We start from the raw sequence: 26910 nt of genomic DNA, 5'->3' as shown, positions 1-26910 counted from the left end.
CAAACACACTCACTCTTCTAAGGATTTTGAAACTAATTGTCAAATTACTTCCTAGAAGAGTTGGGCCAGTTAGACTCGTCCAATTGCTTTTGACATTGAAATAGGAATTATTCTTTATGGGGAGGAATAATTAAAAAACTAACAGAAGATCTTTGGTTCATTCTCATAGCCTAAATGACTAGGCAGCGCAAACTGTCTGGGATTTAAGTGCCCCCATCATCCCACATACAAATTAATTGACATGTAAATTGTGTAAAAAAAAAAAAAGTCACATGAAAAATACATTCTGTATATTATGATGGGCACTCCCTGATTTAGTAATTTTTAAATCTTACGTTCAGAGAAAATTACTACCAAGTGTATAACCCGGACAACGGATCCCTTCTTTGTGCCTCCATTTCTTTACTATCAAATGGTGAAAATAATGCAATTATATTACTTCTATCATGCATGTAGTTGTTGGAAGGATTTCTTTACTTAGTGTACATGAAATTGCTAAATAAGGTTAAAAAAAACACTTCCCACTGTTTGTAATTATCTAGGCTATAAATTAAATGAGTAATGTTTTAGTTTTATGCCTCTTATTATTTCATATAGCAGAACCAACATTTTTTGGATACCTATGATAATACAGATTGCTTTTGTTGTGTTTGTTCTCACACCCAGTACCTCCTAATATTGCTGGAACTGATGAGCCCCAGGATATCACTGTGTTACGGAACAGACAAGTGACATTGGAATGCAAGTCAGATGCAGTGCCCCCACCTGTAATTACTTGGCTCAGAAATGGAGAACGGTTACAGGTAAATTTTTTGATAAGCTCCACAAATTCCTTTTTGAGATTAAAAAAGTTAAAAAATCAGCTCTAGGGCCTTTGCTGGGTACACAAAACCAACTAACATCAGGCTACTAATTATTCAACATTGCAGCAGTAAGCACAGGGTTTTTAAATTAGCTTTATTATTTGCTTTATTATTTGCCTTTGCTGGGGTAGTTAATAGTTGGTCATGGGTCAAAGAAAGGTATCTAGATTCATGATGCTCTGGAAATTTGCCAAAGTATGTATTTCCTAGCGCCCATGCATTAAAGTTTGATTTGAAATACTCAGCTATTTCTTAAGAGAGAAGAAACCATCAAAGTCTCAAAATAACTGCCATGTCTCTAGGGAGAATGCTTCTTTTACTGAATTTCCCTTGTCTAAGCTTGGTCCTTACAAGTGACCCCAAAGATACCAGGCATCTGAGACTGGAATCCGTGAAGAACCAGTTACTGGCTGTCTAAAGCTTGCCATACTTATATGATACCTACCTGCTGTCATAGAGCGTCAAAGGCCAGGATCCTCAGCAGCCTTTTAGAGACCACTGAAAGCTTTGACTTTGAATGTTTTGGATTATCCTCATTATTTTTTTCTTCTTCATTCTTCCTCATCCTCTTATTGTAACCTACACTTTGTTTCTAGTAGTTAATTATAAAAAGGAGATTATGTCCCCTAACACCTAAGACATAAAGACTACCACCACCACCAAACCACACAAACACCAAACATGGAGAGGCCAGGTTCTGAGAGTTACTAACATGCTAAATCATCATGCATATCACTTAACCCTCCAGTACTTCAGTTTCTCTATTTATGGTGTGCCTACTAGAATGCCAGGTGCTATGATTGCTACTGAAAATAGGCTTTACCTCAAAGAGCTCACACACTATCTGAGAAGACAGGTTAGTCAAAGATTATAGAATGAACGCCACTAATAAATTGTATATTAGAAGGATGTGTAGAAACAGAGATGAGAAGCAAATAACCCAGACTAAAGGGTAAGGAACAGCCCATGGAAGCCTCTTAGAAAAGATGAGCTCAGTTTTAAAGGATCAGTATATACTGGGTGAGGCCGGAGAAGAAAGTGATTCCAATCACAGGTAATGGCATGTACAAAGCTATTACAGGAAAAGGAAGGCTGCTGGTCTGAGAACTGCAAGTAGCTTGGTATACCTGAAATAGAACCTGGTTAAAATCTTTGATGGTTCCCCATAGATTTCAGGATTCTGGTTAAATCACTCAACTTAGCTCACAAGCCCTTTCATGCTCTGACTTTGCCTCCATAGTCTGATCTCCCATGTGTGCATTTCACTCCAGACCATTAGGTGTAAAGGTAAAAACTGAGTGAATGTTGATGATGGAGAAGTCTAGGTTGATCCCAGGTTGACCAAGTGATGTCAATCCTAGGAAAGGGTAAGTTCACTTGTGATGAAAAATGAAAAAAAGGTGAGTTCAGGTTTAGACATTTTGAATTTGAATTACCTGTATTTTCCAAGAGGAGACTGTAGAAATCATTTTAAAATATTGGCCCGTATTTCATCAAAAAAGGCTTTGGTTTCATGGTCCATATTTACTTTAAAAAAAAAGCAGCCTTTGATGTAATCATCACGGTATAATCTCTTGTTGAAGTCATAAGTTTGTAGGAGGTTGACTAGAAAGCAGAGTATGAGAGTCCCAGTTAAGTGAAAATAAAGCTTTAGGCAATGGTAACAATTATGAGGTGAGCATAGGAAAAAAAGAAGATGCATGAGACTGAGAAGGAGGACTCAGAAATAGGATTAAAAGTAGGAGACACCGGTGTACTAAAAGCCAAGGAAAAGTGGAGGGGGCGGTGGTTAACAAAGGCCACAGAAGGTACAAATAAAGTTGTATCCATTAGCTTTGGCAATACGTATAGGTAATTAAAGACCTGAGGAATGGTTCTTCAAAGAGTGATCAAAGTAGAAGGCAGGTTACAGTCGTTTGGGAAGTTAATCGAAGAAGAGGAAGTAGAAACAAGCATGAACTGTTCTTTAAAGATTTCTGTATGTGTATTTGCTGAAAGAAAGAGATTGAAGACAGAGGAGAGAGAAAAAGCAGTTTATAGGACACGTTATGTTGGATAGGGGAGGTATGAGACCCAGGACACAGTTGAATAGGTTAACCTTGTCCAGAAGGGTCATCCATTTTCTGCAGAGATGGGGAAATAGAAAAGAAGGTCGTATTCATACCCAAGGTGGGAGGAGGGGAGGACTGCAGGTGTGGGGCTTTAATTTTCTCAGTGGAACAGGAAGTGAGATTATCAGCTAAGAATGAGGTTCTATCAGGAGACAAGTCAAATTTGGAAGAATTATAGGTGGTCTACGGAAGAAAAACCAGAGAGAATTCTTTTTCGTTTTTTTTTTTGTTTGTTTTTTTTTTTTGAGACGGAGTCTCGCTCTGTCGCCCAGGCTGGCATGCAGTGGCGCGATCTCGGCTCACTGCAAGCTCCGCCTCCTGGGTTCACGCCATTCTCCTGCCTCAGCCTCCCAAGTAGCTGGGACTACAGGCACCCACCACCACGCCCGGCTACTTTTTTGTATTTTTTAATAGAGACGGGGTTTCACCATGTTAGCCAGGACGGTCTCGATCTCCTAACCTCGTGATCCACCCGCCTCAGCCTCCCAAAGTGCTGGGATTACAGGCGTGAGCCACTGTGCCCGGCCAAAACCAGAGAAAATTCTAATGAGACTTAATAAGTTAGCAGAAAGTACTGATATTCATGGAAGAAAAACATTATAAGAATCACTCTGAGCCAGGTGTGGTGGTTCGTGCTGTAATCCCAGCACTTTGGAAGGCCAAGGCAGGAGGATTGCTTAAGGACAAGGGTTCAAGACCAGCCTGGGCAACATAGCAAGACCCCACCTGAATTAAAAAAAAAGTTAGCTGGGCATGGTGGCACACATCTGTAGTTGTAGCTACTGAGGAGACTGATGTGGGAGGATTGCTTGAGCCCAGGATTTTGAGATTAGAGTAAACTACGATAGCACCACTACTGCGGCATGGGTGACAGAATAAGAATCTGTCTCTTAAGAAAAAAAAAATCACTCTGAAAGTTTTTATTAGCCTAAAACTCTGCTATACCAATATAAAAGTTAAAAAATAAAATATTTTTTATAGAACTTACTATACATACTTAAGAAATCACTTATTCTCATCAAAGGTAACATAATTTTATCACTAATAGCCCCAATAGAAATGAAAGGAATAGAGAAAATGTGTAAACTTTTAAAATAAATGGACCTGAACTGCATATTTTACTTTGAACAATGTTTTCTTAGAAAGATATATGTATCTGGGACCAAGCTCATACGGTAGAGAAATCTTATTTGGGCTATTCCTGAAATGCTTCATCTTAGGTACAATGAGAGAATATCAATCTTTGATGCTATCTGGAATTTTTTAATAACTATGATCATATATTTTATCCTTAAATTACTTGTTTATATATGTAGCTCTCCAATTAGACTTAATAGCAGAGATTAGGTTTCATTGTGCTCTATTTTCATAATTTTTGTCTATGCCTAGTTACAAAATAAATTCTTAAGAAATATTTGTGGTGGTTTATTTGCTTATTTTTTTTAAATGTTAGAGTACAATGTTTTCCTCTAAGTTAACCAAAGTTAGTCAGCAACCTTTCAGTTGTAAGTGACAGAATTCAAATTCAAACCAACTTAAATGAAAAGGAAAAACACAAAGGAAATTTATTGGCTACAATAATTGGTGAATTTCCAGAGGCTCTAACTCTATAATGAGGCATCTGTCCTTTCTCTGAATGAACTCTATTTGCATTGCCTTAGATTCAGGACAGCCTGTTTCCACATGATAAGACTGCCACTAGGCTTAGGTCATCCTCACAACCTGTGATTCTAGGAAAAAGGGCACACCCTTTCCCCGACACTCCCAGCAGAGTCTAGAGGAGGACTCTGGTAGGCCTGATTGAGTCACCTGCCCATTCTTGAATGGATCATTATTGTCAGAGCAATTGGGCATACTGCCTCTGCCTTTGACTTAACATCACTCATTAAAACAGTTCCCAGGGATTTTTGATACGACGAAAATGGTGGAGGAGCAGACAAAGCATACTGACAGAGAGCTGCTCCTTTGACTTAACGTTACTCATTAAAACAGTTCCCAGGGATTTTTGATACTACGAAAATGGTGGAGGAGCAGACAAAGCATGCTGACAGACAGCAGGTCCACAGTTCACTATACTTACTTTTGATGCTGTGAAATAATATTTATTCTCTTTTCCTGACATTTTAACGGTAAATTTCTTTACTTGCTGAATCCAGGCAACACCTCGAGTGCGAATCCTATCTGGAGGGAGATACTTGCAAATCAACAATGCTGACCTAGGTGATACAGCCAATTATACCTGTGTTGCCAGCAACATTGCAGGAAAGACTACAAGAGAATTTATTCTCACTGTAAATGGTAAGAAAAGGTATTCATTATTCCACAATTTAAAAATCTGACCAAGGGCATTCAAAGAGATGATAGCTTTTTCTTATGAGCATACTAAATGAAGCCTTGTGCTTATCTTACTGCTTTTGAAAAAGGCAACGTGGAGTATTTGTATTATATCTATACTGCAAATTAACTCAATTTCCAAAAAACATAACTAGAGATATTTTACTCTATCTTAGAGAATATGTCCAATTGTTGTTAGCATATCATGATGTTTTCTGTCATTCAGAATCAGAACCATTGAGGAAGTCAATACACTAAATCACTGGATGACAAATGGCCCATCATTTAGTTCACCTTTATTGATGGTGGCTTGAGAGTACATATGTGCCAGAGACTGTCATAGGACTGTAATCTTATTAAGTATAATAGCTGAATGCCAACATTTAGGAAGATAACATAGACTTTTCCTCGAAACAATCTATTGGATATTTAATATATAAAATTTTACAGAATATTGGGTGACCCAAACAACTAATATCTCTAATACTAAAATTAAAATTCAGGCTGTCTATTCCCATATGAACTCAATGATCAATAAAATGCATGCTCGGAGAATTACATGATTAATCACAGATGTGCTTTTTGTTAAAACAGCCCACTTTCTGTTCTTCATTTAAAGTGAAGCTGTTCCACTGTTAACATTCTCTGACCATTATTTGGCCAAAGAGAAATAAGAAATATCGTCTTTAATTTGCATCAGACTAGAGCTGAGTTTCATTTAAGCCTCTCTCACAGTAAGCCAGATTTCATACACCATATTAGGGATTTAAAATTCCCCTCCCTATCTACCCTTTATTTTTAAACACAAAGTATCTTGAGTAAGACTTTAGGAATTAAACCTCAATTCTACTTATACTAACCTAGATTCGTGTAGACAAAGCTATACATTTGACTCGAAGCTCATCTTATATTACATCTTCAGGGTCTTCATGCAGGCTGTATTATTTAGTCTCACTGAATTTTTTCATGTGTATCTCTTGTTCAGTTCCTCCAAACATAAAGGGGGGCCCCCAGAGTCTTGTAATTCTTTTAAATAAATCAACTGTATTGGAATGCATCGCTGAAGGTGTGCCAACTCCAAGGATAACATGGAGAAAGGATGGAGCTGTTCTAGCTGGGAATCATGCAAGGTAACCATACTGGAAAATTTAAAAATGCTATAAGACCTGAAATACAAATTCTTAATTTTTTTTCCTAGTGCACTATTTTGGTCTCATTATGTTTAGAATCAGCATTTCATCTTAATATGAGAATCAAAATTTAGTATTTTATTATTTTTCTGAGACAGAGTCTTGCTCTGTTGCCCAGGCTGGAGTGCAGTGGCATGATCTTGGCTCATTGCAACCTCCACCTCCTGGGTTCAATTGATTCTCCTGCCTCAGCCTCCCAAGTAAGCTAAGATTAAAGGCGCACGCCAGCACGCCCAGCTAATTTTTTGTATTTTTAGTAGAGATGGGGTTTCACCAGGTTGGCCAGGCTGGTCTCGAACTCCTGACCTCAGGTGATCCGCCCACCTCAGCCTTCCACAGTGCCGGGATTACAGGCTTGAGCCTTCACTCCAGGCCCAAATTTAGTATTTTAAAAGCATAATCCCTAAGGCTTATGTCTACATAATGATTATAATCCATTAAAGATCACAAGCCCATCTGTTACGCACCTTTGCATCGTAGCCTTTTCTTCCACCAAGGGTATTGTAAACATGTGTCATCTGAAACAGGAAAAAAACTGAATGGATTTCACCAAGTGTTTAAGATTTCCTCAGTCAAAACATGAACAATCAAAAAAGGCTGATTCAGAAGACTTCACTTGTGATTTCTCTTGTAGATATTCCATCTTGGAAAATGGATTCCTTCATATTCAATCAGCACATGTCACTGACACTGGACGGTATTTGTGTATGGCCACCAATGCTGCTGGAACAGATCGCAGGCGAATAGATTTACAGGTCCATGGTAAATATCCTTTTATAGACAACATCCAGTCTCTGTGTCAAATGCTCTTTGATAGCCTAAACTAGTGAGGTCATAAAGATCTTGACATTGAAGGCTAGTTAAGCAATTTACATTATGTTATGAATAGTCAAGCCCCAAGTTTTCTCCTTAGTATAGTTAATATCATCACAGCACTATTAAAATTTGCAGAGCCTTGTTTGCTCATAACTATGGGCAAATTAATAATGACTAATTTCTGTTCAGTAGAAATATTTCAAATGGCACGCTATTTGCTGACTGTGTTTCCTTCTTATTTGGTGACATTGTCTTAGTTCCTCCATCTATTGCTCCGGGTCCTACCAACATGACTGTAATAGTAAATGTTCAAACTACTCTGGCTTGTGAGGCTACTGGGATACCAAAACCATCAATCAATTGGAGAAAAAATGGGCATCTTCTTAATGTGGATCAAAATCAGAACTCATACAGGTAAGGATAATTTAAAACTCCTACCAACTATTTACAAACAGTTTGTAATGAATCAACATTTTAATTCTATCAGTGGGGTCAGCAAATATATAGACTATAACAAATTAGCTAGCATATAGAGGGTTTTTTTCCTTAATATGGACTTAGTTTTTCAGCCTAAAATATTTTTCTGAATTATAGGTCATCTTTTCCATACATAAACCCTGTGGATGAATGTCAGTGATTATATATAGGATTAGATTTATATCCTGCCTTATTTGTTTAGTACCTTTTGGACTTTTATAAAGGCAAAGGATAAAAACATCATTTTATATAAAAGAAAAACTATTCTGTAAAAATAAATACAATCTTTAGTTGTAGAATAAAAGTCAAATTTTATACCTTAAAATACAATTTAGATATTGGCAGAATGTGTAGGGAGGAAAAACAGCATTTTCTCCATTTTTTTTTTTTTGCTTTTTTCCAAGCTTTAATACCATAGCTCATAATATGGCAATATCTATTTTTCGAAGGCTAAACTTTAAATCACTAAGAATTTCTGATGTTTAGGTGAGCATCATTTTTTGTATCTCACCTGAGCTATCAGATCATTACTCTGTCAAACATTTGCCATAGAGCTAAAAACAAATGCTCTTTTATGTCCACTTTAACAAAAATCAATTCCAATACATCAGGAAATATAAAACTAGGAGTGCCGCAGTTGAAATTCTATCATGTCTCTTTTTCACCCTTTTAATCTTTTGGCATTGGGAGGTTCAGTGACTTGAAAGTATACACTGTATGGAAAATGTGCCATGCTTTTGAATAAAAAGGTGTGTCAAATATGTTTTATTAATGTTTTTATTAAATCATTTCTATCATGCAGTGTGAAATCAAATAGATATTCTAATTTAGATTTACTTTAAATCATGTATGTGTATTTACTAAACCTCCTAAAATGTGAAGTGTTCTAGATTTTAGTTTTGAATATATATACACACATACACACACTTGTTCAAAAGTAAATATATATATATATATATATATATATACTTTTTTTGAAATAGATATTGCCATATTATCTACAAGGTAGCCACACATTTAAGGAGACATGCAAATTACATAAAGGGGTGAGACACACAGACTTGTCACTAGCCATCTGTCAATGGAAATAAACAAATATCAACCTGCTAGGTTATTGTGAAATTTAAAGATAATTTATGCAAAGCATTTAAGATGGTGCCTGGAGTGTATTTGATGCCCAGTAAACAGTGGCTGTTATCAGTGTTCTCATTGTACTGTATTTCTCCTAGGAGAGCCAGGTTGATCATAATATAAGCATTTAGAGAATGTAAGATTCCCTCTTCAGACAATCCTTCCAACGATTACTTCCTGTAAATATTATATCAAGTTTGAGGCTCTAGAAAGCCACTGCCATACAAACATAAACTCTAATGCATAAAGTTGGCCTCAGGGACATGATGTTAATTTTAACATGAGGGAAGAGTACTGTTTTCATCAATTTACAACATGGTACCATGTTAAACTAGCTGGGAAAATTTATGAAAACCTACATATAGTATCTCATGCTTTGAAATCTGTCTTCTAGGCTCCTTTCTTCAGGTTCACTAGTAATTATTTCCCCTTCTGTGGATGACACTGCAACCTATGAATGTACTGTGACAAATGGTGCTGGAGATGATAAAAGAACTGTGGATCTCACTGTCCAAGGTAGAATTGGCTTGGAACATGGATTGAAACATGATAATGCTATCACTTTGTCATTCCACTACTTTACAAAAGGGATCCCTTTTCTTTCCTTTTTTTTTAAACATTTATTTTAAGTTCAGGGGTACATATGCAGGTTTGTTATATGGGTAAACTAGTGTCATGGGGGTTTGTTGTACAAATTACTTCATCACCCAGGTATTAACCCAGAAATAAAAGGAGGAATCCCTTTTCTACTTACCTAACTTTCACTTTCAGAGCAAAAAGAAGATGTATGATAAGTCTTTGGAAATCTTTAAGGGTTGGAAATGTGTAGTTTTTTCCCTTTTTGTTGTTATTGTTGTTTTAGTTCCACCTTCCATAGCTGATGAGCCTACAGATTTCCTAGTAACCAAACATGCCCCAGCAGTAATTACCTGCACTGCTTCGGGAGTTCCATTTCCCTCAATTCACTGGACCAAAAATGGTATAAGACTGCTTCCCAGGGGAGATGGCTATAGAATTCTGTCCTCAGGTAAGACCAAGCTCAGTGATTTCACATCTATTGATTGTATTAGTTATTGATGCATATTCTTACCTGGACTTCGTTGCACCAGAATAAAAGAATAAAACATGCATTCTTGAACTTAAAAATCTGGAAAACAGATTGTTAAAACATATTTTTAACATAGGAAGGGGTTCTAGGGAATAGAGGAGAAAAAAATAAGTCTGGAAACAAAATAACAATATCTAAGACTGATCTGAATATAATAAACATGATCACCGGTATTTATGTGCATATTTACCAAACCTAAGTTTTAACAAATTCTCGAGTTACCTGTGAATGAATCACACTTATTTCATTGGCAAAATAGAATGTCTCTTCATTTATCGAACATTCAGTGCCTAAGACAGGATATATACTCTACTAAGATTCTGAGACTGTATAACTAAAACAGGGTTCTAGGTTTCAAGGTTTTTAAAATTGAGTATGTAAGACTGAGTGAGTAGCGAGTTCTATGAAGGAAAATTTTTTATAGTGGTAGTAACCCTCATTTATACAATTTATAGTATTGAAGAAAAAAAATCACCTAAAGTATATGTGATTCACGTTGGTGTTTCTAAAACTTATCCTACACTGGGGAAACACAATAGAGATAAAGTAGCAACTAATATCCTGGGACTTTAAGAGTATGTGCATATTATTCTAAGAGAATTTGTGTATTTCCTCAATAGAAGGGTAATAGTGGAAAATGTGTTCCCAGGATGCAACTTGGCTTTCAAGACAAATTATTTTGACTATGGATTGGTAGCAATTCAAATCATAAAAGATTTTAAAATAAAGTATTAGGCTAAGAAAACAATTTAGAACTTTCTCAAAATATTAAACCCAGCAACTTCATTGCTAGGTATTTACCCAAAAGAAATGAAAACATTTGTCTACACAAAGGCTTATATGCAAATCTTCATACAGCATCATTCACAATAGCCAAAAAGTGGAAACAATTCAAATGTCCATCAGCTGATAAATGGATAAATAAAATGTGGTATATCCATGCAATGGAATTCTGTTTGGCAATAAAAAGGAACAAAATATTGACAAATGCTATAGCAGATGAACATCAAAAACATTATGCTCATAGTGAAAGAAGTCAGACACCAAGGACCACATACTGGATGATTCAGTTTATATGAAGTGTTCAGAAAAGGCAAATCTGTAGAATCAGAAAGCAGATTAGTGGTGGGCTAAGGCCAGGGTTGTGAGTGGGGAATGACTGTAAATGAGCACCAGGGTTCTTTTGGGGGTGATGGAAATATTCTAAAATTAGATTGTGGTGATGTTTGCATAACTCTAAGTATACTAAAAATCATTGAATTGCGCATTTAAATGAGTGATTCTTATGATATGTAAATTATGCCTCAATAAAGCTGTTAGTAATAATTTAAGTACTGTGCTAGGCACTTCAGGGGATACAAGTATGAATATAAGCCAAGCACCACCATGCTAGTTGCAGAAAACACACAAAAGAGAGTCAAATTTTATTGAACTAAAAAAACTGAGATGCAGTATATATTAAAACATTTTTTTTCCTTTTTAGGAGCAATTGAAATACTTGCCACCCAATTAAACCATGCTGGAATATACACTTGTGTTGCTAGGAATGCAGCTGGCTCTGCACATCGACACGTGACCCTTCATGTTCATGGTATAGAAGGCTATTTACTTATTCAAAGTTCGCTGGGTTTGGGGAGGTTTTTTAGTCATATTTATTCTGAAAGGTGGTAGGTACTGTCTAGAGCTATGAACCATAGTAATATCTTGGGGATATGAAAGCCTGGTAGATATTTTTAATAGGCTAAAAAAGGCACACAAATGGCAAACCACTCAAAGTAACTCCAAAATAATTTTTCTTCTTGGCTTTTTATAATCTGTTCCTGACTCTAGTCTTCCAGTGGGGTTCTTCTAATGGAAACTGGCTACTGTAGCAAGACTCAAAGAATGCAGTGTGGCCAACATTCACTTTCCTCTTGGGCAATCAAATCACTAATATTTTAGAATTATGAATTTGGGTATTTTTAAGCTCATTACTACAATAGACATGGTTTATTAACTAGTGCTATTACTTCTTTTTGTTGATTGGTTTTTTATAGAGCCTCCAGTCATTCAGCCCCAACCAAGTGAACTACACGTCATTCTGAACAATCCTATTTTATTACCATGTGAAGCAACAGGGACACCCAGTCCTTTCATTACTTGGCAAAAAGAAGGCATCAATGTTAACACTTCAGGTACCTACCACTGTTTTTCTATCAAGAAAATCATAGCACATCAGTGTTTTATAATTCGAATCAGCATGATTGTTTTTAATGAACAGGCTTTTTTTTTTTTTTTCCCCACTCTGCTTTTGTAACTATGTTGTAGGCAGAAACCATGCAGTTCTTCCTAGTGGCGGCTTACAGATCTCCAGAGCTGTCCGAGAGGATGCTGGCACTTACATGTGTGTGGCCCAGAACCCCGCTGGTACAGCCTTGGGCAAAATCAAGTTAAATGTCCAAGGTACCTAAATAATTCATCTCTGTTTTCAATTCAAAGATGTTTGTAACAATGTCTACCAAATATTTATATATCTAAAATGATTATGCTGCTGTTCCCCCATAGTTCTCGACATTCTTAGTTTGCATTATCCTATTGGTTTTTCTATCACTTTTATGAAGAAAGTTTAATGTATTTTATTTTGTTGGCCATTGTTTGTATAAGAAAACACAGGCATCTAATCCTATTTTGAACTTCTATGAACCTCTGTTTGATACTCCATTTCATTATAGCATATGTATAATGTGATTGTTAAAACCATTCTCTCTACAATACTACCTTGGATACATTACAAAACACTGGATTATAACGTTCCACTTAAAAAAATCATAATCGCAGTTAAACCAACTTGATGGAAAAAATTATTCTAAAGAGAAAGCAGGGTATTTTTGTGTTTTCAAATTTAACTGATGTTTTCTTGATAGAATTTTTATATCTTGCATGCACTGCTTTTGCAAATTAGAGGTGACCCAGAAATAGATTTCAAGCTACTAAATTTGAATTAGCTTAAATGTCTTATACTGTAATTTTCCTATGGTAGATTCATGAATATAGTAAACCTCACTTTCCTGCATATTATAAATCTAATTTGTCTGTATTTTTCAACATTTATTCAACATTAATAACTGGAAATACATTGAACATTACAGACATGATCCTTCTCTTATGGTGTTTATACACGGATGGAGAAGGAAAATCTTAAACTACCAGATAGATGAAATAATGATAAATTCTGATGTATGCTATATAGAGGAAAAGCAAAAGACTGAGACAGAGAAGAATAATGGGAATATGTGGGGACCACTTTAGAAAATGGTTAGGATAGGTTTCTCTGAGGAAGTAATATTTTAGGTGACCCCTGAATGATGAGCTAGGATAAGCCATGGGCAGGTTGGTGGAGTGTCCAAAGGAGAGAGGACAGCATGTACAGTGACCCCAAGTCAAGAAAGAGTGAGAAAAGAAAGTATGGCAGTGTGGCTAGATGGCGGTGAGCAAGCCCAAGGCAAGCAAAACATAAGGGAGATCAGAAAAGTAGGCAGGGCCCATGCATGGATGGCCTGATGTACCCTAGGATATGTAGATTTTATTCTCTGTGCAAATAAATCTTTTGAAGGGCTTATCCAGGACTCTCATTTGGTTTTAGGAAGACCCCTCCTGCAGCTCTAGGTAATGGTTTAGAGAAAGGGGCAGGACTGGAGTCGTAGTGTGTTATTGTCCAAGAGTGGAGATGGGAGCACGAATTGCAGAAGCGAATGAGAAAACTGATGGATTTATGTTGTTTATGGAGGTGTAATTGTTAGGATTTCTGATGAATTGGTAGGTTAGGAATAGAAAATTCGTGAAGCTTCCTGGGCTTCAGACTTAAGCTAGTGAGTAGATGATAGTGCCATGTTGGAACGCAAGGGGAAGAACTGGGTTGGGAAGAAGGAAACCGTGATTTCTGTTTAATTTTATTAAATATGGGAAACTATTAGAAATCCTAGTGGAGATGTCAAGTAGAGAGTTGAATATAGATGAATTTGGAGCTCATGGGAGAAGTATAGTCAAAGATAAAAATTTGGAAATAATCAGCGTTAAACCCACAAGACTGGATAAGATCACTAAGGAAAGAGAATGTGTACAGAAAAGATTGGCGAGGACAAAGTCCTGGGGCTGTGCATTGTTTCAAGGTCTGAGAAAGGAAAATAATACAATGGAGAGGGCAGGGATATCGTTGGAAAACTTAATGAAGGCTAGGGAAGGTTAGTGTTTCAAGGAGAGAGTGAACAGCTTTGTTAAATGCAGTTGAGTCAAGTAGGATAAGGACCCAAAAGTATTCATTGGTTTCAGCAACACAGAGGTTGTAGAAAAGAACATTTTTAGATTTGAGGAGTTGTTTCTTCATGAAATGATTGAAATTATTGACATGAGAGAAATTAAGGGACAAAGAAACACATTAAACGACCAAAAGCATTTCAACATTCCAAAAGCAACCGGAGATAATTGCTTCCTCAGAGGCATGAAAAATTCTGAATAGACTGTCTTCTTGTGGATACAAATGTAATGGTAAGCACAAATTCAACCAAATAATTTTGTTGCTATAAATAATCTTAATACGATTATCAGTTATTTCATATGCCTTTTTCTAGTGATGCATTACAACTGAATAGAATATCCAGGCTAATACCTAAGTGGTGATCAGCCTATTGTAAACACTTGGAAAGGAAATCCTTATTATAAGCTCTTTTATAGGTTTCCAAATAAGTGGGAAGAGTTTTACCTATGTAATTATTTTCCATGATCTATTTATGTATTCATTAGTTCAAATAATCCTTTATTAAATGTAGCCACTGTATATGTGTATTCTAAGCTCTATGGAAATACGTAAGTAAAAGTATCCGAGCAGTTGAATATTTTCCAAAACCTGGCGTTCATTTTGGAAGTTTAAATACCTAAAGTGAATCACATAATTTATGTAAGTTAAAGAAAATACTTTTGTTGATACAGCTTAAATTTTCTAGACATGCATGCCCTCATGAATACATATTTATCTCCTCATTTAAAATCGACTATCACTTAACATTTATGGGTTAGCTAGGGACTAGTTTTCTGAAGTGCGCCCAAATAATTTTTTGTTCCCATGAAAAAATGTAGTGCTCCTTTTCTAATGATATGGTGAAGTCAGGATTTTGTTTCTTATCAATGTTTGCTAGAGCAGTACTGTAGTATGTAATTTGCGCACTCATGCTTCTAAGATAAAGTTTGAACTTTATATTTTTTGTATCTTTTAGTTCCTCCAGTCATTAACCCTCATCTAAAGGAATATGTTATTGCTGTGGACAAGCCCATCACGTTATCCTGTGAAGCAGATGGCCTCCCTCCGCCTGACATTACATGGCATAAAGATGGGCGTGCAATTGTGGAATCTATCCGCCAGCGCGTCCTCAGCTCTGGCTCTCTGCAAATAGCATTTGTCCAGCCTGGTGATGCTGGTCATTACACGTGCATGGCAGCCAATGTAGCAGGATCAAGCAGCACAAGCACCAAGCTCACCGTCCATGGTAGGTTGTTTAACATGAATTATTTTAGTCTGCTGCACTACCATGGCAAAGAGAAAAGGCTACCAAGAGCCAATCTGATGGAAGTCAAAAACCCTTAAACTCAGTAATCCAAAGTGTGTGTGGGGGTGTGGTGTGTAGGTGCACTTCAAGTCTGTTTTCTGTAGGCTGTGTTTCTGTGCGTTTGTGCACATAGGTGTGTGAGAGAGAAAGACAGATTTTATTAATATTGCCAGGATTTTTAATGTGTTGCTAGTACCCTCACATATTGTGATTAGTTGGCTTATGAGGAGTCCGTTTGTGTTTTGTGACTTTTCTGCTTTACTTCTCAAACTTCAAGTCATCTTGGTTCAAATGAATCATCATATGACCTACATTGTATGATGTGACTCTAATGAGAATTAGGAGATCTATTTGACTCATTATATTAAAGTGGCAAAATATTACATGTATATTTTCATAACAGAAAAATATCTTTGTATTAAGACAACAAAATATTGAAAAATCAGCATTGAAATATTTTTAGTTTTTATTATATATTTTGACTAAGGATAGAATCCACGTTAATATCAGTGGTGGGAAACAATACCAGATTAAACTGCTTCCAGCCTCTATTTTCAGAGGTAATTATTATAATGAGGAGTTTCTGCCTTTTCATTTTTCAGAAATTTGTGAAAGCTGTTTTATTTTTCAAGTGTATTTTAATTTTCTGTAACTTCATAGTAACAGAGACAATTTTGAGTGGAAACATTTTCGGTTGAATAATTTAGCCAAAATTAAAAATCATCATTTATGAGTTTTCCAAATAACTCCCCTGCTTTCAGTTACTGTAATTAAACTAATCAATATACACTATCCATTTGCCTTCAAATAAATAATACTCCTTCTTCTCAAATGTCTGTAGAAAATTTACCAAAATTGACCATATACTAAACAAAGAAATTGTTAGTAAGTTTCAAAAAGATAGACCATAATTTCTACCCACCATGCAACAAAGCTAGAAATTTGTAATGAACTTTGAAAACCCCAAACCCAGACAACTTTAAACACTCTTCCAGCCAAAAAGTAGGTCAAAGAATATTTTTCTATTTTCACATTATTTAGAAAATACACATGCACACGTATGTTTATTGCGGCATTATTCACAATAGCAAAGACTTGGAACCAACCCAAATGTCCAACAATGATAGACTGGATTAAGAAAATGTGGCACATATACACCATGGAATACTATGCAGCCATAAAAAATGATGAGTTCATGTCCTTTGTAGGGACATGGATGAAATTGGAAACCATCATTCTCAGTAAACTATCGCAAGAACAAAAAACCAAACACCGCATATTCTCACTCATAGGTGGGAATTGAACAATGAGATCACATGGACACAGGAAGGGGAATTTCACACTATGGGGACTGTGGTGGGGAGGGGGGAGTGGGGAGGGATAGCATTGGGAGATATACCTAATGCTAGATGACGAGTTAGTGGGTGCAGCGCACCAGCATGGCACATGTATACATATGTAACTAACCTGCACAATGTGCACATGTACCCTAAAACTTAAAGTATAATTAAAAAAAAGATAAAAAAAAGAAAATAAAGACATGACATATCAAAATGTACAGTGTGTGCTCAAAGCTAAAATCAATATAAAGTCATAGCAATAATTCTTTCATTTTGAAAAAGAAAGAACTGAAGTAAATACATTAATGCTGCAAGTTTGTATCCCCTAACAAAAGACAAATAGCAACCCAAGGAAATCAGGATAAAGAAGATAATGAAAATAGAGCAAGAATTAATTAAAAATGAGTATTTACGATGTACCATTGAGCAAAATCAATTTTTGTGTTTTCCAAGTTATCTATGTTTGTATCTATAATTATTTATATAATGTTTGTATATTTAATCATATAATCATAAAGGACAAAAAATTAACTATTTTAACTGAAAACAGTTAATTTAACTGAAAGTAGCTAATTAACGTTTATATAGCAATTTTATTTTTGCTAAGGCCAACTCTTCTCTTTTCACTCGTTAAAATGTCATTAAGATGGGTCCGCTTCTGATTTGTTTGAATAATTCCAAATTCATTGTTTTGGGAAGGGAGTGTATTTTTACTTTTGAACCGAGAATTCTTAATACTTTTTGTCTTTTCTTTAGAAGTAACTATCTTAGTTCTAAGTCCAATCGAGTATTTTTTATTACACTAAAATATTCAGTTCATCTCTATATTGCCCAAATTCTAGTTTAAAAAAATTTGAGTCACAGGAAGTATTTGGTACTATACTGTGCAGTTATAAAGTCACTCTGAAAATTTCCTCTGACAGTATGAAAACTGAATTAAGTGTCTTGATCTGGTTTACTTGTATTCATTGTAACATGTGAAATACTGCAATAAGTATTTTTTTTCTACAGCACTTTGTGATATTCAATATTGGGTGAGTGTTTTATAGTATTTTATGGTGACTATTATTAGTTCATCCTCATAATATACAGCAGTTATGCAACCATAGAAGCATTTTTTCGTTTTGTTGTTGGTTTGTTTTACTTCACTGCAGTAAATAGAAGTAACTTAAAGACGGAAAAGTCAGGGAAGCCAAATAAAATCTAAAGATCTTCTACCCAGTTCTGTCATTTGCTCAGAAACCAAACGTAAATATATTCAGTAAGTTCAATTACATTAGGATTCTTGCTAGCACCAAAAATACTGATTTCTTTCATAGCAGGAAGCAAATCAATATCTTAATAGATTTTCATTTTTAGTATTTCTAGCAAAATTACCCTGAAAAGAGTTTTTTATGTGTTAATTTTTATTGTGAATAAAGACATTATTGAACTCAGCTTCCTGGATGACTCTTTTTTAAACTCTTCATAGTACCACCCAGGATCAGAAGTACAGAAGGACACTACACGGTCAATGAGAATTCACAAGCCATTCTTCCATGCGTAGCTGATGGAATCCCCACACCAGCAATTAACTGGAAAAAAGACAATGTTCTTTTAGCTAACTTGTTAGGAAAATACACTGCTGAACCATATGGAGAACTCATTTTAGAAAATGTTGTGGTAAGTTTAATGGACATGAACAGATACATTAAGCCAGATTGTAAATTTGCCATCATACTTTTAGTAATTTAGCATGGAAGTATATTCTTTAATAATTAAAAAAATATTCTTGTAAAATCAGGTCACAAAATTAATTTTACACATATTTCATGTCCCTTGAATGAGAATAATATTTAACAGATGATAGGAACTCATAAATGCCCTCCTTCTAAAATTATTTTGTGTTTGTGGAAATATGTGTTTATCAGGAAAAATTTTAAGTGCCAGTGCAATATTCTGTGCTCTTAACCTTATTTGGCAATGATAAGTATCTAGAGTAAATAATTGTAATTTTTATGCTGTATTTTCAATTCTTTAGTGCTTCAAGGGGAAAAATGTTAAACTTTTTTAAAAAAGGAAAAAAGTCTATGTGTCTCAATGCAATCAGAAGCAGTCATTAATATTCACCATAAATATTCATATATATTCATATTTGAATATTCCTATTCAAATATTCAACAAATATTTATTGAACACCTTCTCTGCAACAAGCACTGGTTTAGGCACTGGGAATACATCAGGGAACAAAAGAATCAAAGATCTTTGCCCTCATGGAGTTTATATCTAGAGGAAGGAGACAATAAAAATGAAAAATAATAATGTCAGAAGAAAATAAAATAAGTCAGAAGAAAAAAGTGGCATGAAAAATAAGAGGGGTAAAGAGTGTCAGGAGTTGGAGCAGTGAAGGTTACAGTTGTAAATAGGGTAGTCAGAGTAAATTCTCTTTGGGAAGGTGACATTTGAGCAAAACTTGAAGGAAGTGAAATAGCCAAGCAAATATTGGAGGAGCAGACCAGGGGGAAAAACAAAAATAGGTAGAGCAAAGAACTTGAGGTGGAAACATGTCCAGTGTATTTGAAAAACAGGAAGCCAGTGAAAGCAAAGCAAAGAATGAAAGGAGAAAGACGTCAGTGACAAATGGAGGCCAAATCATGTCGGGTCTTACAGGTCATTGTAACAATTTTGCCTTTTACTCTAAGTCAGAATCCACTGCAGGTTTTTGAGCAGGTGAGCAATCTTATATGCCTTACATTTACATTGGCTGTTGTGATGAGAATCAGAGGTAGGGAGACAAGGACAGGAGCAGTGAGACCTGTTGGGAAGACTCTCTGGAGGCAGATGAGAAATGATAGAACTCAAAGCAGGATGTTAGCAGAGAAGAGGTAAGAAGTAAGACTCTGCATATACTTTGAAGCTAGCATTTTCTGATAGATTGCAAGTAGGGTGTGAGGAAAAAAAATAAGAATGACTCAAATGTTTGAGACTGAAGGCATGAACAATTGGAAGGGTGAAATAGCCATCAGCCGAGACAGTGAAGGATACAGGTGGTACAGGAAGGGGCCATTGAGAGGAATTGGGAGCTCAGTTTTGGGGCATGAATGTGAGACATATCTTAGGCATCAGAGCAAAGAGTTAGAATAAGAAGTTCAATAGACTTTGAGTTTGTAAGAAAGTATCAGTATTTGGGTTGGAGATACTGATAGGCATCAGCATATAGTTGATATTTAAAGCTATAGCACTGTATGAGATCACCAAAAAATTGAGTACAGATATAGAAGAAAAGAGGAGCAGAGGTTGAGCCTTCTCACTTGCCAACATTAAAATGTTAATGTTGAGGAGAAGCCCCGAAAAAGGTTGGAGAAGCAGCAACCAGTGAGATAGGAGGGAAAATAGGCGAGCATATTGTCCTGGAAACCATGTAAAGGTGGTTTCGCATAGAAAGGACTCATAATTGTGTCAGATGCTACAAATGCATCAAGAAAGATGCGTGATGAGAGCTGGCCATTAAATTTAGCAAGTGAGACCTCAGAATTCTAGGTAATAGTGCCCTTTCTCTTACCATTTCCTCTGATAGTTTTGTTGATCCTTGGTACCGCCTTAGAGAGCCAACTATGCTGTCAAGATGCTGTCAGCTTTTGGGATTATTTGCTCTTTATTTGTGCAATGCAGAGCAGCAATACACTTGATATCTAGCAAACCACAGAATCTACAGTTTTCTGAAATCTTACCACTGTAAAATGATTATTGTTCTGAAAGGTATGGGCTTATGTTTAAACTTCTATACATTTTAAATTATGTTATGCAAAAGCTAACCTGATGGTTAAGACTAAAAGATGGAAATTTAAATTGTCTTTGGATAAGAGAGTTTCTTGAGGGTCTAGCTATGCAATTTGATGTATTTTATGTACTATGATGGATGATTATGAAATTTTAAATGTTACTTTTTTTAATTTTAGCTGGAGGATTCTGGCTTCTATACCTGTGTTGCTAACAATGCTGCAGGTGAAGATACACACACTGTCAGCCTGACTGTGCATGTTCTCCCCACTTTTACTGAACTTCCTGGAGACGTGTCATTAAATAAAGGAGAACAGCTACGATTAAGCTGTAAAGCTACTGGTATTCCATTGCCCAAATTAACATGGACCTTCAATAACAATATTATTCCAGGTTGGTCATTTAATTCTCAAGAAGTGAATAAATACACCTATGTAGAACTCTAGACGAAGCTCTGTTTCCTCCAGCTGTGAAAATTGAAAAGTAACAAGAATTGATTGCTTTAAATTCTGTAAAATGTGTGCCTCTGCTTGGATTTTACCCTCTACCCAATATATATGTTTTGTTCCTTCTTTTGGAAGCATAAGTTGATCACAGGGCCATATATTGCAGGTTATAAGTAGCTTTTTTAACCTAAATATAATTCCCCTTACCCCATGAGAAGGCAGTATGTTTATATAGGCGCCTAAACTTATCCCAGCTGGACCCCCTTCATCACTGATCAATAGATTAAGATGGCCGCTGTTGGAGTCCTAAAGATTCACTTAATTTTACAGAGAAGAATTCTACTTCTCGCTGTTTGCCTCAACCTCTATTATAGTGTAGATTAATTTATGTAGAAAATTTCTAGTCACTGTGTATACTACAAGTTAAGGTCGTGTCTGGAACCCAGGAGCACCCATCCCTGGGTGAACAAATATCTACCTATTTGTTAGACTTTGTCATCAGCATAAAGACTGTCAATACTGAGAAATTGTTCTATCCCAAAATTGAGTTCTGAAGTATTACACTGTTAGCATTTACTAAGTGTCTTGCTAGAAAAGTAGTAATAAGCTTGAGAGTTTTTTTCTATTATAAAGAGTTATGTTAATGACTGGAATTTATCAACTGCATTACCTTAATAACAACAATACATCTCACTAAGAAAAAACAGACACTAAAAAATCTAATCTATATTGTTTTCTAAAAGTGCAGTACTAATGTTTTCTGAAAGTGCAGTAATGTAAATGTACTTTTAAAGCTTAATTTTCCACTTAATATTCAGCAGTAAAAGATTTAAAAAAAACTTGAATGAGGAGAGCATGCAAGGTAAACATACGTATTTAGATATGGACTGGTTTAGTCAGAATTTTATTTTGTCTTAGTTGTTTTAGGATTAGCATATTTACCTTATATTTTCTTCTAAATGTTATATGGTATTTATAAGATAAATTTTATAAATATTACTATCATAAATTTTTAAATAAAATATATGCCTTTGTAAATATTTATATAATCACCATTTATGATTTATAGAGAAGTTTAAATTATTACAAATTTGACTATGTTGTTGTTATTACCTAAGTAGCATACGTTTTCATAATTTTCCCCTTTGACCTGCCAAGTCAGTTGAATTATAAGCTGAAAAGGTTTTCATGTATTTGATGTAAATTGTTTGGGAGGAAAAGTGGTAATGAGATAAATGAAATGGAAAATGTAATATTTCTGAATGAAAGATTTTTGAAACTCAGACAGACTACGAGCCAGCTTTAAGCAACGCATTTAAATGAAAGGTTTACTTTAAACCTAAAATAATTTTTAAAAGATGTTTGTTTTCATCCTCTTTTCCTGTTCCTTCTGCTGTTTTTTGTTCTTCAAACAAGTGTCTATAGACATAGTAAATAGCTCAGATGAAGAAATATGGAAAAGGCTCTCTTCTCCAGTGTCATCTCTTTGGTTCAATTGCTGACCAACTCATAAATCTAATGTGCAAAATACTGAGCTGTCGTGAAATTTTTCCTAGGTTACTGAGAGGCACTTGTGTTGTTTCTTGTTTCCCTCAGCCCACTTTGACAGTGTGAATGGACACAGTGAACTTGTTATTGAAAGAGTGTCAAAAGAGGATTCAGGTACTTATGTGTGCACCGCAGAGAACAGCGTTGGCTTTGTGAAGGCAATTGGATTTGTTTATGTGAAAGGTAGGGAAAAGTGCTCCATTTTTAATTTATAATGCATTCATAATGAATAGTTCAAGTTTTGCTTATTTTATAGTAATAAAATATAACTTCAAGTTTTTAATCCACTCAGTCCTATTTCACAGATGTACAAATTCATGAGAAAAAAATTATGAACATTCAACTCAAAAGTAGATAAGAAGAGATCATTTCACACACAGTGGAATCATCCCCTTAGAATATTGAAATTGACAAAATTATCTGGTGATTTAGCATGAAGAGTTGATTCTGGAAATTTCATGAGGTTTTAAGGTGGCTTTACTCCCCTCTTTACTAAATTATTTTTCCAAATAGGTCAAAGATCACAAAGAAATTATCAGCACTTACTTTTACTTTGTACCTGTCTTATGTTGTTTTCCAGAACCTCCAGTCTTCAAAGGTGATTATCCTTCTAACTGGATTGAACCACTTGGTGGGAATGCAATCCTGAATTGTGAGGTGAAAGGAGATCCCACCCCAACCATCCAGTGGAACAGAAAGGGAGTGGATATTGAAATTAGCCACAGAATCCGGCAACTGGGCAATGGCTCCCTGGCCATCTATGGCACTGTTGTAAGTCACACCAGAATGATTGATGCACCTTTAAACCCCCACAGCCAATACCCCTCTGTGAGTGCCATAGATAAGAAACATTTCTCTTACATTCCTATTTAAATCATAAAATCTGAATCAAATAACTCCTTTTAAAAAACTGAAACAAGGATTGAAATAGATATTTTAGCCCTTTCAAATAAGTGTAGTGAGATAATGTGGCTGCCTTGTTCCTTATCATTGACTTACTAATTAACATTTGGAGATAACTTTCTCAGATCTGTTTTAGGACAAGGAAATTGAAGAATTACAAACACAGTTACATATAAATTATAGAGTAGATTTCATAGTAAGCTGATAACTATATTAGGCCTTTCCAAAGTTCAGTAATTCAGAAAATGAGTGGTGCTTTGGTTTATTATTCTAATTTTGGGGTCAAATTACCCCAAAGTGAAATATTTTATCCAAAAATGTCTCAACTAGAATACACATTAATTTGTTAAATCACATTTGGTGAGACCACTTATGTGCTGTCATTGTTTAAGTAATTGAAATAATTAAAATATACTATCTAATTACCCAATCCAGTGGACCAGTCTTAGTCTTTTAGTCTCATTGATTTTACTTCAACATTAGATATCATTTGTTGATTGTTCCTTCTGTTATGAAATTATTTCTACTTTATGTGCCATAATACTAATATGGCTCAGCCTTCTTCATTACCACTTTTCCCTTTTCCTCTATTACTATTTCTGAAGTCCTTGGTACTTCTAATACCAATGTTAATACTAATTTTTTTCATCATGCAATTTAAAATTCCTAAAACTGTAGTATCTCCAATGCTGAAACTCTTCCAAGTTCCATTTCCAGCTGTTGACTAGGAACTTCCATTTGGATAATACACCGAAACCTCAAATTAAACATCTAAACCAACATTTATTTTTCCTTCTCCCAATCTACTACCTGCAAATCAGTTCCCCTTTATTGACTTACTGTTTGCTAAGGAGACCTGAATTCTTCCATTCACAAGACCTTCAGCGAAATCTGTGCCTCTAGTCACCAAATTGAAATTTATTTAGTGCAGTCCTACATAAATTTACACACAGAGACACATACATATATGTATATAATGTGACCTACAATCTGTGATTTATTAGTATAAGTAAATTAGTTTTTCACTTTCTCTCCTAAATTTCAAACGCTCTAGACAAAGGTCCAGCTGAATGTAGTTTTAATAATCCCCATTAGAAAGGACTCAGTATTTGTTAATTTGTCCTGATTATTTTAATGCTTTTTAAGATATCTGTAAGTATAGCATTAGTATTTTTCTTTAGTAAGATAATTCCAGATAGATGATCATAAAATAATGTAATTTTTGCTTTGGTTTCTTACCAGTTAGTATTCCTGGAGATCAATGATAGGCTATTTTGAGAAAGTTTAGGCTTGGAATTTGTTTTCTCCCTTCCCCCTCCTCTTTCTCTTCCTCCTCCTCCCTCCTTTAAATCTATTTAAGAGGTTAGACATATGTCGGTTTTCTTATTTCCATTAAAATTCCTTCTCAAAAATGAAATTTCAAATAAACTAGCATCATGGTGAAAAAAGTGATTGCCCTGCTCTGTAGGCTCATATTTTTGTAAAAACGCTGCTTATTTCCATAGAATGAAGATGCCGGTGACTATACATGTGTAGCTACCAATGAAGCTGGGGTGGTGGAGCGCAGCATGAGTCTGACTCTGCAAAGTAAGTTGCTTAATGAAACTAATTAAACACTTGATTTAGGAAATATTACCTAATAAAGAGTATTTATTTTCTTTAACTCTATAGCAAGTTCATTAGTGGTAGCTCTCAGAGTGTGTCTAATTTAGTTTTCTGCTGCTGATGGAGCAGTTGTCATCAAACATAAATCTGATAACACAAAGATACTTTTCTCTATTTTATCTAACATATATAGTATAAGATTGCAATTGATTGGTGGCAGAGCTTTTTTTTTTTAATTATACTTTAAGTTTTAGGGTACATGTGCACAACATGCAGGTTAGTTACATATGTATACATGTGCCATGTTGGTGTGCTGCACCCATTAACTCGTCATTTAACATTAGGTATATCTCCAAATGCTATACCTCCCCCCACCCCCCACAACAGGCCCTGGTGTGTGATGTTCCCCTTCCTGTGTCCATGTTCTCATTGTTCAGTTCCCACCTATGAGTGAGAACACGCGGTGTTTGGGTTTTTCTCCTTGTGATAGTTTGCTGAGAATGATGGTTTCCAGCTTCATCCATGTCCCTACAAAGGACATGAACTCATCGTTTTTTATAGCTGCATAGTATTCCATGGTGTATATGTGCCACGTTTTCTTAATCCAGTCTATCATTGTTGGACATTTGGGTTGGTTCCAAGTTTTGAATACTAGTTCAACCATTGTGGAAGTCAGTGTGGCGACTCCTGGGGATCTAGAACTAGAAATACCATTTAACCCAGCAATCCCATTACTGGGTATATACCCAAAAGATTTATAATCTTTTTAATTACAACATATTCAATGGAGTGCCCCTTCTTACAATTCACCACAGTTATTTCAACATGCTTAAAAAGATTGCCATTTATGGCACTTTAAGATATTTATTAAAAATAAAGACTAATGTAAAGGAGCTCAAAAGTGCTCCAGCTTGATGGCTGTCATCTTTCATGAAATAACTAAACATTCTGGGTGAGATTCTCATGCTCATCAGGAAGCCCTTCAGTAAGAGTCATCGGAAAACAGAGCATCCATAATTGGATAAACATAAAATAATCCAATGACCCACTGGAGAGTTTACAGAACCACTTAAGGGGCTGACCCAAAGACAATGTCATTGGGTTGAGAATTTAAGCAAGTCAAGTCATTTTGTGACTAGGCTCAGTATTTAACAGGGTGAGTTTACATTTTCTTCATCACTATTGAGAGATGCTCTAGATTAGTTAGCTGTTTGCCAAACTATATAATTCTGTAAGACTCAAATAGATGGATAGACATTTAATAAGTATCTAATACAATGTTTCACTAAAGAACATATCTATCAAATGATAACATGGGATGTCATTAGGAAAAAATAGAGTTCTATGTTCAAACAAATCTGAGAAAAATGAGTTAAACAGAGTTCTTTTATTTATTAAATATATAAAGAACAGTTACTATGTGCTCAGCCCTTCTTAGGCATACCAAATTTCTTTACTGCAGATTTTCCAGAAATGTTAATATGTTGGTGTGAATTATGGCTCAACAAGGAGAGAATATAATATGCCACATTTTCCAAATAAATGTTGAGTGAACGTAGGTAGGACACTACACAATCCACTGACCCAGTTTAAAAAAAGCTACATTAGAGCAGCTCATCTGCACATATTGACAATAAATTCATTTTAGTAAGTGAGGCATATTAAATAGTCAAAAATATAATTTGGTTCAAATTAGGATT

General features: G+C 35.4%; 1 protein-coding gene across 9 annotated transcripts in view; it reads left to right on the top strand.

Moving 5' to 3' along the window:
- HMCN1 (hemicentin 1) overlaps positions 1-26910 on the top strand; it is a 514108-nt gene that overhangs the window by 430560 nt on the left and 56638 nt on the right. For all 9 annotated transcript variants that reach the window (XM_063794515.1, XM_054673722.2, XM_514061.8 and 6 more), the window contains 16 exons: positions 667-803; positions 5131-5272; positions 6294-6438; positions 7133-7260; positions 7572-7728; positions 9317-9438; positions 9785-9949; positions 11514-11621; positions 12067-12204; positions 12338-12472; positions 15280-15549; positions 18421-18611; positions 20888-21101; positions 22751-22885; positions 23283-23473; positions 25111-25192. In XM_063794515.1, the coding sequence (XP_063650585.1) occupies positions 667-803; positions 5131-5272; positions 6294-6438; positions 7133-7260; positions 7572-7728; positions 9317-9438; positions 9785-9949; positions 11514-11621; positions 12067-12204; positions 12338-12472; positions 15280-15549; positions 18421-18611; positions 20888-21101; positions 22751-22885; positions 23283-23473; positions 25111-25192 (2460 nt within the window). The remainder of the gene's footprint in view (positions 1-666; positions 804-5130; positions 5273-6293; positions 6439-7132; positions 7261-7571; positions 7729-9316; positions 9439-9784; positions 9950-11513; positions 11622-12066; positions 12205-12337; positions 12473-15279; positions 15550-18420; positions 18612-20887; positions 21102-22750; positions 22886-23282; positions 23474-25110; positions 25193-26910) is intronic.

This window comes from Pan troglodytes, chromosome 1 (assembly GCF_028858775.2).
Source record: "Pan troglodytes isolate AG18354 chromosome 1, NHGRI_mPanTro3-v2.0_pri, whole genome shotgun sequence".
NCBI lineage: Eukaryota > Metazoa > Chordata > Mammalia > Primates > Hominidae > Pan > Pan troglodytes.
The sequence above is the reverse complement of the archived record's forward strand: the minus strand, read 5'-3'. Positions and strand labels throughout refer to the sequence as shown.